Raw genomic sequence first — 12,882 nt, 5'->3', positions numbered from 1 at the left:
GGTTGTCAATCTCTTGGAAAACAACAAACAACTATCATCTAACTCGAGCTACACTCAAATGACAGAAATCACCAAAAGCTAATCGCTCATCGACAAACAAATCACATCCGTTACAGCATCAAACGACGTTCAAACATTACGAAACTTCTAGGACATGTTTATAAGACCTAAGCACACATGCTTATGGTCTCAAATCTCACTTTAGGTCAAGTGCAAAAATCGCGATTATTAACAACATTGAGTTTTTGACCTAGTCGTTTTCGACCCAGAATGCATCTAAATGCTTAACAATGATGCCCCAATACCCCGCCTATACTTAGTTTATGATTTTGAAGCTTAAACTCGTACTTATGATGAAACTAGGCCGTGGATCAACAACGTCAAAAGCTACGGATTACCATGAAATGCTTACGTCAATGCATAGAGTTCTTACCTGCGGTGTAACACAATAGACGACACTACAATGTGGTAACCGGGAAGGGAGTAGGAAGCGCGAGAAGGAGAGAAGTGAGCGCCGTTAGCTCACATTGTGTTTCTATTATCCAAAACTTATGGAAAACTTATAGAAATTGGCTTTTATAACTCAACCAAGGTTTTTGTGGTCAAAACTAATAATCCGGGAGCTCTAACTAAAGACAGGTTGATACAATCTGGAAGCTTGTAGCCCCGGCTCATCAATTACAATGTTTATCTAGAAAGTAAGAGTTACAATATTCTCGATTCATCAAAATAATAAGTATTTTTACAAGAAAAGCTCCGAAAAATGTTATCCGAGTTAGCTTGCTGCTAATAGCCACTCCACTAGTACTATGTCACCCCCATCACTCATAGACCGATTGTATCAGAAACAAGGTCAGAAACCACGAGAGTGAGTCCTGTGAGGACAAGAGTGGAAGATCCATTTAGTCGAGCATATTATTTGGAACCTAGACCAATGGGATCCTTGAGTTTGAGGGTTCCGATGACCACGTATCGTGGAAGTGATCCTCCAAACACAATTCACTCTACCAGGGTTCCACACACAAGAAATGAGGGTAGAGATGCAAGACCAAATGAGAGAGTTTCTGATCGAACTCCATTTAGATCACCTACCAACATGTATGAGCAAGAGATGTGGTAGTAGGAGAGCTTAGAATGATGAGAATGGTGGCAAAAATGCGAATAATGTGAGCATCTCAAGTGGCAAAATGTGTGCCCAAAAAGCACAACGGATTGAGAGATCCTTACGCACATATCTCCCTTTTTCAGCAATTCTTAAGAGCGAAACAACCATGCAATACTGGCCATATATTTTGATGATTTATTATATTGCTAGAGTTTGATTTCATTGTAGTAGTCAAGAATGGGACTACTCATCAAAGGGCGAACCATTTATCTCGATTAATCCATGGGGAAGCACCTCTAGGAGTTGTCAACGACCTGCCAAATTTGTATCTCTTCAACATACAAATGGTACCGAGGTGGAGCAAACATGTGATTCCATTGCTAACTATTGGTTCTCTACAGATTGGAAGGCAGCCATCAGTCATTGAGAAAATAAGCAAACACTCCCTATTGTGCCAATAGCATGATGAATATATAAGCAAGCAAAGGATATACTACTTAGGCTATGTATAGAGCCATTGAAGACAGATCTGTACTTGAGGTAGTCTCACATACAAATTGCGGGAATTCATAATGTAAAAACTCAGACATTATGGAGATTGATGCAACTTGGGGTGTATTGGCATCATATGCAACGAAGTATCTATGACTATGTTAGTTCATGTGATACTTGTGCAATTCAAAAGCCAATTGAACATCCTACAATGTTCAAAATAATAGAGGCACCCAAGTGGGGTAAATACATTATGGATTACCTAAAAAAGGAGTCTTGCTAGCAGACATGAGCAGACCCAGACTACGTTCAATCCAGAGAGAAGCGAAAAACTACGCAATCATTGAAAATCACCTTATCAAAGAGGGATCGATAACAACTTGCGAATCTGTGCCACAAAATGCAAGTACTTATTGATTCTTGAGCAAGGACATGCCGAACCAATAGAAGGTCACTTTTTGGCAAACAAAATCGCAAAAGCAATACTTCTTGCAGGCATTTGGTGGCCAACTCTGTACATGGATATAGAGCAATATGTGAAACAATGTGACGATTATCAACATACAAAAGTACCCATGCGATGCGATGAGATGCCATGAAGACCAATGCTGGGTGCAAGAGCTTTTGCCAATGGGGGATAGACTTTGTTGGACCTGTCTCGACATCGGCCTATCGAACACAGGCTCATCATAGTAGCCACATATTATTTGACCAAATGGGTAGAGGCCAAAGCAACACAAAAGAATGATACTAGAACAAAAACACAGCCCTTGTAATAGAACATTTTCACTCGATATGGTTGATTATCTATTGTGAGAATTTATGGTGCTTCATTCAAAGTCAGTGCCATATCACCCTCAAGCAAATGGGTAAGCTGAGAGCACAAATAAAATTCTATGCACCGTGCTCACCAAAATTGTAAGCGAATCAAGAGCAGATTGGGACTAAAAATTACACTCAGCTCTATGAGCATATAGGGTAGCATACAAAATGACAATTGAATATGACACCCTTCAAAAACACATGCTTGTCTCTTGTGATGATAATCACATTCTTGGTCAATGGATGTATGCATCAAATTGAAAAACAAAAAGAGCACTTGTGGATACTAGAGCGCGGATGAATGCCATGCGCTATTCCACATACCTCAAACTATCCAACTCCATAATAGCACCAACAAAGATTGAGCTCAGATGCCAGCTAGCAGAGGAACAATGGGTAAGATTGGGACAAGTCAATGTCTCAGTCAACATCAACGGTAACCACTGCCCACATCAATTCCACATCATGGCAGATAGTATCTTAATGAAGAAATGGTCTTGGGAGCTTCATGGATGTGCACTTACAAAACAGTTCCAGATTGGCATGATGACACTCTGAAATACAATCTCAAGGACACATCATATGTCACATTCTTGGCACAAACAGATCACATTTGGAACGTACAATCCGAGCCAGAGGACCCAAAGACCACCATCAAGCAACAACAATCTCCATATATCCAAGGGAAACAAGTCAAAAAAATTTGGATAAAGAAATCCATAATGAGAACCAAGCCGAAGCAAATATGGATACCCAAAGCATTACTTTCACATTAGTCTTCCAAATCAGCCAAGCCACGCTTTCAACCAACCAATAACCCTCAAAGCATGCTTGAATGGCAGTTGGAATCCACAAAGCAACCAAATGCTTCATCCAGGTCACATACATACAAATGGATTTCCAAATTGACATCAAAGAAGTCAACAATTGCAAAAGAACCATCATGGCAATGGAGACCTAAACAATCAAACCGCCAACCACCTTCCAAGTCTCCATAAGCAATCTTCAAGTGGGTACTAAAAGTTAAGCCAAGCCAAATCACCAAACCGCCCATGGTATTAAACCAACCATCAAAGAATGGGCGATTCGTCTTCAAAGACTATTGTTTGAAATTGTAGTTTCGATGAAACCTCGCTAGCAAAAACCACTAACAATTCGTTCAATACCCGCATCTTGCACATCATAGTGTTACCCACTACATCTCCCCCATAAGCATTATAGGGCCACATTCCATGGCCTTGCATAGACATGTTGTTTGTGCCCATGCACAATGCACAAACCTTTGTCCAGGTCGACTTGGAATGGGAAGGGGGGAGTAACAACAACTAGAGCAGCATATCACACGATCTTAAGCTGTAAGATGATGAAAGATCATGTGTATAGTGTATAAAGTGTGTTTTGCTGCTTAATGTTTTGCTTTTTTATTGCCCTTAAGCAAGATTTGACTCTTATCAGGCATAATAATGAGCCATATTGACAATTTTTGATGGGCAAGAGGCCTCGAGAGAGAGTATGTAAAGTGTGAGGAATAATTTTGGCTGAATTTTTAGCAAAGTAATAATAATTTTTAGTAAATTTCTCTCCTTTTTAACCTAATAAGATGATCACCCCTAGGTGTGTGTATATATAGTGTAAATATCAACAAAAAGCCGAAAAATATTGCAATTTCTATTGTTTTGTTCGTATTTGGCCAATATGACCAATCACAATATTTATGTGTGTTTTGATATTTTTTGGATTGGATTTCTATTTTTTAAGTTGTTTTGAAATTCTTTTAATAAAATGATAAAAAATAATAAGTAAATAGTAAACAAGCTCGGATGGCAAAATGGAAGGTACTCTAATGATCAGAAAGAAGAGACGTACAAGCATGTCAAATCTTGTTCAATTTTGACGATAGTGACGAGAGAGGTTGGGGTAGTCCATAAAAACCCTAGGTTAGCAGAACCTTCGCGGGAAGGAACGCATGTAAAAATAATTGTAGTGGTTAGCTCAATAACATTACCACAATCTTAGATGACCATTCCGTCGGGGTCCATGAGAGTCTATAGATAATAAGCTCAATTTTCTTTTCACCGTCAGAATCAAGTTCTGACTTCACAAGAGGCTTCCCCATAGGTGTTATAAACAATGTACCTTGGTGGGATTCAAAGAAAACACCATTTGGGACTTATGGCACTAGAAAATGGCTTGGAGGTACGGAAAGCATCATTTTTTACCAAAGGCGGCAAATCAACTCCAAGTTGACCTAAAGTCAACATGGGGGTTCTACTTGACATATGGGACAAACCCAAATGCTTCAAGGTGGCAAAAAGTCATCACGACCAAACTTGGGGGCAACACCACAAATGTCAAAAAGCAAAATGGAGAAGACAACTCCAAGTCGACCATTTCTAGCTCAACAGTGTTAAAGTTCATGTACTAGGCCTAGTTAGCATGTGTGTGACAGAAAAAAATAGTTTTGGTAAACATTTGAAAGGATCTAGTAGCCCAAAATGACCCAATTTTGACAAATTTTTTTGCACCTACATGTCATAATGAGCCCACATATCCACTGAAACTATAAAAAGACATTTTTACTTATACACTTGGTCAAAAAACACAAAGAGCTTCTCAATTCCAAAATTTGACCCAAGGGACACTTGGGGAAACCAAATTTTACCAAAACCACATTCAAAACTTCATGAATCTCATTAGGTCTCCCCAATCTCGGAAAAATAAATATTATTTCAAAACATATTGAGTGCCTAAATGAAGGGTGAGTTTAGGAAATGAAAAGACATATGAAGGCGAAAAGTCAAAAAACAGATGAAGATGGAAAGTCAAAATACATATGAAGGTGGAAAGTCAAAAGACCTTCTGTGTCCATATAAAGAGGTGGTCAACTTCACATTGGTATATTTGTGTTTCTCTTCTCTTTTATTTTTCCTTTGGCATTTTCTTCTCTTTAAAGTCTCTCTCTCTCTCTCTCTCTCTCTCTCTCTCTCTCTCTCTCTCTCTCTCTCTCGCAATGTTGTACTCGTCCTTCTCAGCTGATACTGAACATACTTTGAGCATCATAACAGAGTTTGGCAATTTCATGCTGCATAGATATTTCCACTATGAAGTGTACCTAACAAGCAAAATCGTGTTTCCAACTTACAAGTTCAATGCAAACCTCCCCAGGAATGGCCCAAAAGAAGAAGATTCTGAAGCAAAGGCTACAAGAGCTACCAGCCTACCAATTAAAAGAAAGGTCCATGAAAGTGGCAAAGAAATCTTATGTGTCTAATAGGGCAGTGGAGCTTCAACTCCTCCCAAAAGAGATATATGATGTGGCCAAAGATCCAAGCATAAGGGAAGCCAATCGATAGCTAGGACTACTATCATTCTATGAAATGGAGCTGTGTAGGGTAAATCTGCAAGGATCTTATGAGCTCTTGAACTCCACTAAAGAGGATGGGATTGCCCGCATCATAGATCCAGTATGGCAAACTACTGAAGTTAATATCCCCAAAGAAATTGTGGTTGAAGCTACCCACAGAGAGAAATACATAGGACTACTAAGGCTGGATTCAGAAGAGCCTTACAATAGAGCACCACAACAAACTGTGCCCCCACCGGATCGTCTGAACAACTCTGAAGGTAGAAGAGCGAAAAAAAGAGGGGTGCTGAGAGAGGTGACCACCTCACCAACGGGCCCGAAGGAAAAGCTGGTCTCTCCACATAGATTGAACGGCCCCTGAAGATCTTTTCCTTTGCATCGACTTCACCCAGCCTAAACAATCTCCAAGGAATGTAGTGCTCAAGGTGTGTAAATTAACAAACCACCTTTCCCCCCCCCCCCACTTCTCATTCCAAGCAAAGGAAAGAAGGGGGAGGAGCCCCCTCCAAAAAAAAAAAAAAAAACGTTCTTGCCCGCTACCCTCTTCTGCTTCCGTCGTCGCCCCTGTCAAGATCGGATCAAACCCTAGGGTTTTTCGCGGCAGGAGTATCTCCTGTCCTTCTCTGCTGCCCGGCCATCGCCATCTGCAACTCCATTTTCAAGGTACACCTCTCGTCATTTTATTCGTCTCAGATTTGAGTCACCTCTGTTGCGTTTTTGCCATCTTCTGTGCCCTCGTCCTCGTTTTGATGTTTGTCATCCTCATCTCTGCAGTTGCTGTGGAATTTTCCCGGCAGCCATGGCAGCTAACCTCGGCAGTGTACCCTCTCCTGTGCCTGCGACTGCAAGTCTTGTAAGATTGTGTCTTTCTGGCGATCAGTCTGCTGGACTCTTTGCATTTTACAATTCTGATCTCGATTTCCATGTATGTGCAGGTAGGCAACACTTTTGTGAACAAATACTACAATGTGCTTCACCAGTCCCCTCAAGTTGTGTATCGGTTCTACACGGATCGCAGCATTCTCTCTCGAGCAGAGGCAGGAGCAAATGGTGCTGTGGATATTGTCATCACGCAGGCAGTGAGTGTCCTTTTCTGTGGTTTTAAAGTTTGTTTTGAGGTTTTCAGGTACTTGTTTCTTCATTAGGTAATGCATTTTTGTGTGTGAATTCTGCACTACATTATCTCACGATCTCATTCTATGCAGATCATGTCATATATCTGGTTATGGCACACAGGGTATGGCTGCATACTTTATTACTGTCTATTGTATTTTTGAATATCCAGTTTCAACAATCTATTTTCATGACAACCCATTTGTTTGGAAGAATGTATACTTGCATCATTACACAGATCCGAACCTCCATGAAAATGCTCAATTGGTGTGTTAGCACTTCAGGGTAGGTGGTACACAAACACTGTCGGTGTTCGTTTGCATGGTCCCATCTTTTCCTCTCTAAGATGCTCACAAGGACAAAGGGGTGAAGGAATCGAGGGGGTTATGCTTGTACAAGCTATTTGACAGGCATGGCCTGAAGTATCTGCAAGGACAAGCACTTCTACTGATTTTTCTGATTTCAACCCTGTATTTATGCCCATAGGCATGTACATATTCAGCTGTCTTATAAAGAAAATAATGGAACTTTGCAACTTGTTTCAGACTCGTTCTAGCTAATTTATTATCAAGTTTTTTTCAGGGGATTAATCAGAAGATTATGTCCCTGGATTACATCGATTTTCGAGCAGAAATCAAGACTGTTGATTCACTGGAATCTCTGAATGGGAGTGTGCTTGTGATGGTGACTGGCTCGCTTTCCAGTCATGGCCGTCCCAAACGCAATTTTGTCCAGACATTTTTTCTAGCGCCACAGGAGGTGGGATACTTCGTCTTGAATGACATGTTCAGGTATTTAGATGGCGAACCAAAACCTCTTCAGTCACATGTTCCTATGGCAAACGGCACTTTAGAGCAGCACGTTCCTGCACCTGATCAAGGTAATTATTTGTTTTGTCACTCATTGCGCTTATGTTATGGAGGTTATTGTTGTTCACCATCTTGTTTTGGATCTAGGGGTAGTGGATGTGCAACCCTCTCTTAAGCAGGAAGCCAGGGAGTTTGTTGTCTCACCCCCTAAGGAGATCCATCATGTTGAGCAGCAGAATCAAGCTTCTCAAGAGGAGGTTCCAGCCGCAGACACAGCGGGTGAAGAACTGGACGACTCTCCTTCACCTGAAGAAGTTGACATTCAGGCGCCAACTGAGGAGCAGGTTACTCCTCTCAATGAAGAGACAAATGCAGAGGAGGCACCCAAGAAGTCTTATGCCTCCATTGTAAGCTTTTCCTTGGTCGGATTGCATCAATCATTTAGGCTCATACTCAATATCCCTTCAAATAGAAGTAGTCAGGGGAATTAGCAAAGTCTCTGTTTGATATTCTGTTTTTCTTGGGTTTTGTAGTTACGGGATCGAAGTGACACGTCCAGCCCTTCAGCTTCTGCAGGTACTACGGGTTTGAAGTCTTCACCAGCCAAAAGTGATCGCCATGCTGCACCTGTTCAAGCGACGCAGCAGACCCATACATCAACGACGGCAAATGTGGTGTCTGAGGCAACGAGTTCAAGTGCTGAAGCACAGGATGAAGGGAATGCTGCGGAACTTGAAGGTTCATTTTGTTTCAGCCCCATGCTTTTCAGCTCTTCTGTTGCATGTTGAGGAGCTCATTCTAGATTGGCATTTGGCAGGTGATGGGAAGTCTGTGTACGTCAAAAATCTCCCCCTGAACATCACAGCTACTGTGCTTGAGGACGAGTTCAAGAAGTTTGGTTCCATCAAGCCAGGAGGTCTGAACCTTCGCAATCAAAGGGTGAGCATTTTTTAAGCAAGCGATTCGTTTTTTTTCCCCTTTGTTTCTACTGAGATTGATTCCAAGAGCTTGGTGTTTGATGTGATTCAGGCAGGAGTGTGCTTTGCATTTATTGAGTATGAAGAGCCCAGCTCAGCGCAAAGTGCTATTGAAGTATGCAAAGTTTCTGTTTCCATCAATGACGATTGCTTCTAGCTTCCCTGCTGTTGAGCAAATTTGATGTTGTTTAGCGTAGCATCGGTGAACGCTGCTCTTAGCTTCGTTGTTGCTGAGCAAAATTGGATGTTGCATTTAATGCAGGCTTCGCCCATTCTTATTGGTGGACGCCAAGTCTATGTTGAGGAGAAGAAGCCGATGCCTATGGCCCAAAGAGGTGAGAAGACTTTGTTAAGCATTTTTGAACTTTTGGCCTGCTTCCAAGAATTAATCTAACAAGCTTGTCTACAAGCAGGGCTTAGGGGAAGATTCAATCAGGGAAGAGGATACCAACATGATGGAATGCGGGGACGAGGTTATTTTGGAGGCAGAGGTTTTGCTAGAGGAAGTGGGCAGGACTATGATAGGGAAGGTGGTCGTGGCAATGGTGCAGGACGTGGAAATTTTGGAGCGGGAAATGCGTCTTTCAATTCTAACTATGGGTCAAACTTCAATAACACTGTGAACGGATATCGCAGAACGGACAGCCAGGGCTGGAATGGCCCCCGCCCAGTGCGACGAGGTGCAGGTAATCAAGGTGGGCGTGGGCGAGGACAAGCGCAGGAGTAAGAGCTGTTGTTTCTATGCATCGATTGGGCGGCTGGCTCCAATTATTCACTCTTATATTAACTCTAATGAAGGATCATCCGTTTTCTAAGGTATACAGACCTGCATGCCTTAGAGGCCATGTATTATGTATGGGCTTATCATTGTCTAGGCTTCTCTGTCTAGGGTTGGCATTGTAGGGGTTTGTTTTGTCGCATCTACAGGAAGGATAGATCGATGGCAAGTATTTTGCCCACAATTTTCCATCTACACCTGTAGACTGCACTTATATGAAACACGACAGACTTTATTTGTTGGGTTGGGCATGAAATACCCAACCTTGGAAACGTCTAAAGACTTGTTCCACTTTAACCATGGTGCTTAAATACCCTTTTGTAGATTGTAATACGCCTTTTGTCAGGCATGATTGGTGCCCATTCATTGCTGTGTAAATCCGTGCGATTTTGCCACTGGTAGTAAAAGTTGATTTTGAGCGTGCATTGTGTCAGCAAGAAAGGCATTAATTAACTGCCAGTTGTGAGACTACTTTTAATGGTTTAATGCGGTTACTTCCACCAGTGGAGCTTTTGAAATCTGGTGAAGAGTAATCGTTTTATATTTTTCATTAAGGAAGTCTCTTGGTGAGGTCTCAGCTATCTTCCCTGGTGTCGCTTGCATGCGGCTGTTGTCTGTGTGATGGTGTTTGTTTCTACAGCTACCGTCCCGTTGTCTCGTGCATCGTGTCGTCTGGCTGAAGTTCTTTGTTTCTGCAGCTACCTTGTCTCTTGCATATTTTTATAATCTGCATGTAGTTATGTGCTGTTTCTCAAGAATTACAACAGATGTTTGCTCTTTGATGGTGTTGCCAACATTATTCATCCGCATTTATCTGCCAGTGTTGATATGTTGTTTCATTGTGACACTTGGGACTTGGTGAAATTGATGAAAAATTGATGTTTTCCTGCAAAATGTAGTGATCGGTATGTGAAAATGGATGTGTAAGAGTTTGTACCTCAAGAGCGAGTGTAAGATTTTGTAGTGTACTGTTTGTACTTAAAGAGCTGGGACTTGGAACTCAGGAGTCTACAGACTTTGCTACCGCTTAGACCAAGTTTTTTAAAGACATCTTGAGAACCCGCCAATTGTTTCACCACTGCTTGACCTTGAAAGAAACAAGCACATTCTTGGAGGTTGTGGCTAAATAGCCATTGTCGGTTGATGTGATCGTCACTGTTGGTGGAGTGAGGTTAAATTGTCTAGGCACATCTATAGTAATGGTGGTATGCATAAAAGTTTCTACCATCAGGGTTGTGGCTGAATAGCCATTGTCAGTAGGTGTGACTGTCACTGTTGGTGCAGTAAGTTTAAATTGTCGAGGCTATCTGTTGTAATGGCAGTATGCATAATAGGTTCTACCATTAGAGTTTGTCTTGCGAGTGTTGTTTACTGCAAAACTTTGTTTCACCATTGATTCCTTCTCGGAGAACCTTATATTTTTGATTTGTGCTTGAGATATAAATAAAAATCTCAAAGGAAAAAGCCAATGTGTAGGAAAAGTTGTGCCACTTGGTACCTATCTAGAAGTAGAGATGGCTTGATACCTATCGGGAAGTAGAGAAGTTTTATTTCCTTCGACCACCTGCAAATAAGAATCGCAACAGGATGCTCTATGAAGAGATGGACCTATGTGGTACACTGTAAGTTCTTAATCGTACATGATTTGTACTTTACGTTGTTGTATATGATGCCAACGACATTTTGGAAGTTGAAAGAAATTTGAGGGCAATCTCTCATCTCTTTCATGATTTCATAATTTATGAATTACTACATCACCCCCCTAAGCTCTGTGGGGAATTCCTTATTTCCTTTACGATTCTTCCATCTAGCATGATCATTCATGGCATTGCGAAGACTTGAAAATTGACCACATACGATACAAAAAATGCCCCTTTATGGGATTTTGACTTGCATAATATTGTGTGTATTTGTGCTATCTAGTCTAGATAATATTTAAGAAAACAAATGGTCAGGTCTACTTTTTAAGTACAAGTAGGACATTTGCTTAAAATGTCAAATTGTGCACTACATTTTTTGATACTTAGAGAGAAATTTGCTGTAACACTTGGGATAAATCAAGTCTTATTAACAAGTTCTAGCTAATTTGTTGATAGGAACCAATTAAGATAATCGAAAACCTTATTTTTGTATATATGTTAAGGCTTTATATTTTGATAGGTTACTTATGCTAAGATCTTAAAGTGAGACTTCATTTTGAAGATTATTATCGGTTTTTTGATATCTTTCCAACACTTTCAACACAACTTCAATTCATTAAGTCAAAATAAATCTAACAAAACAATCGATTGAATAATCATGATATGTAAAGACAAGAATAAAACACGACATCAAACCGGGGACTAACCATCCCCTTCTCTATTTGCCTTTTGCCTCTTTATTCATCTTATGGAGCATGAATTACAATAAGATAAATATATGAAAGATAAGAGAACATGAGTTGTGTAATCGAAAGAGTGCATGATTACGAGAGAAAATTAGTATTAAAAAAAATAAAAGTGTATCTTTTGTAACTTGGCTCTACTGGAGATTCTGATGGTTCCATTGGCTTTGAAAGATGGTAAAGCAATCACTTGGGCAAGATACTCCCGGATTTCGTGGAGAATAAAAAGACGATTCTCGATTTGCTGAGAAATGCGGTGCATGCGATGACACAATTTTGGGATTCTCTTTTTCTCTTTATCATTTGCATGCATGCGCCCAAAATAGAAGTGGTTGCTTTTCACTTAAACACTCAGAATAGTAGGTAAGGGGAGGTTTATTTATATTGCTTCTTTTGAATGATTTTTGAAAATAAAACATAAGCAAAATTGATAAAATGTCCAAAAGTAGTAATAGTGATAACATTCATTTTCGATAGGGAAGTAACTACCCTCATTTGCGAAAATAGAGAAAACTAGGAATCTTCAAAATTTATGCGTAGACAAGGAAAATCTCCATGTGATATATGTTGAATCAAGTAAAGTACTCAGAGGGGAACTTCCCAGTGCTCATTATAATACTTAAAAAGAGGAACGAAAAAGGTAAGTGCAATTCACATATCAAAATATCTACAAAACTAAAAGAGATCTTTGTTAGCGAGTCCTCTAACAAAGATAAGAAGAGTATAACAACAACAAAAATCATTTACCATTTATCGTAATCAAAGGAAAAAACCTCAACAAGTATTGATGATGCACTGAAGAATTGTCAAAGGGTGAACCTCAGGTGTCAAACACCACGTACCAACAGTGAGAGCAAATCTCAGCATCAAATTACCATGGAATGAACTATCAAAAGGTAAACCTCAATTATGAAATACCATAGTCATCAACCAAAGGGCGAACCTTAGGTATGAAATACCATAGTCGTCAGCCAAAAGGCAAACCTCACGTAACGAATAAAAACTTTTAGCTTCTAAAAGTATGATATACTTCCTAAAA

General features: G+C 40.4%; 1 protein-coding gene across 1 annotated transcript; it reads left to right on the top strand.

The window, feature by feature from the left end:
* The first annotated feature begins 6,271 nt into the window (after positions 1 to 6,271).
* LOC147427046 (nuclear transport factor 2-like) lies at positions 6,272 to 9,881 on the top strand. Its single transcript, XM_086498625.1, has 10 exons — positions 6,272 to 6,446; positions 6,558 to 6,636; positions 6,719 to 6,862; positions 7,479 to 7,776; positions 7,853 to 8,112; positions 8,239 to 8,443; positions 8,523 to 8,644; positions 8,735 to 8,797; positions 8,945 to 9,017; positions 9,096 to 9,881. The coding sequence occupies exons 2-10, from the start codon at positions 6,583 to 6,585 to the stop codon at positions 9,407 to 9,409; spliced, it is 1,533 nt and encodes a 510-aa protein (XP_086354751.1). The 5' UTR covers positions 6,272 to 6,446; positions 6,558 to 6,582; the 3' UTR covers positions 9,410 to 9,881.
* Positions 9,882 to 12,882: the final 3,001 nt, after the last annotated feature.

This window comes from Adiantum capillus-veneris, chromosome 24 (genome assembly GCF_014529385.1).
Source record: "Adiantum capillus-veneris isolate H3 chromosome 24, ASM1452938v2, whole genome shotgun sequence".
In the NCBI taxonomy this organism is placed as follows: domain Eukaryota; kingdom Viridiplantae; phylum Streptophyta; class Polypodiopsida; order Polypodiales; family Pteridaceae; genus Adiantum; species Adiantum capillus-veneris.
Note: the sequence above shows the minus strand (reverse complement) of the source record. Positions and strands in the feature narration are given on the sequence as shown.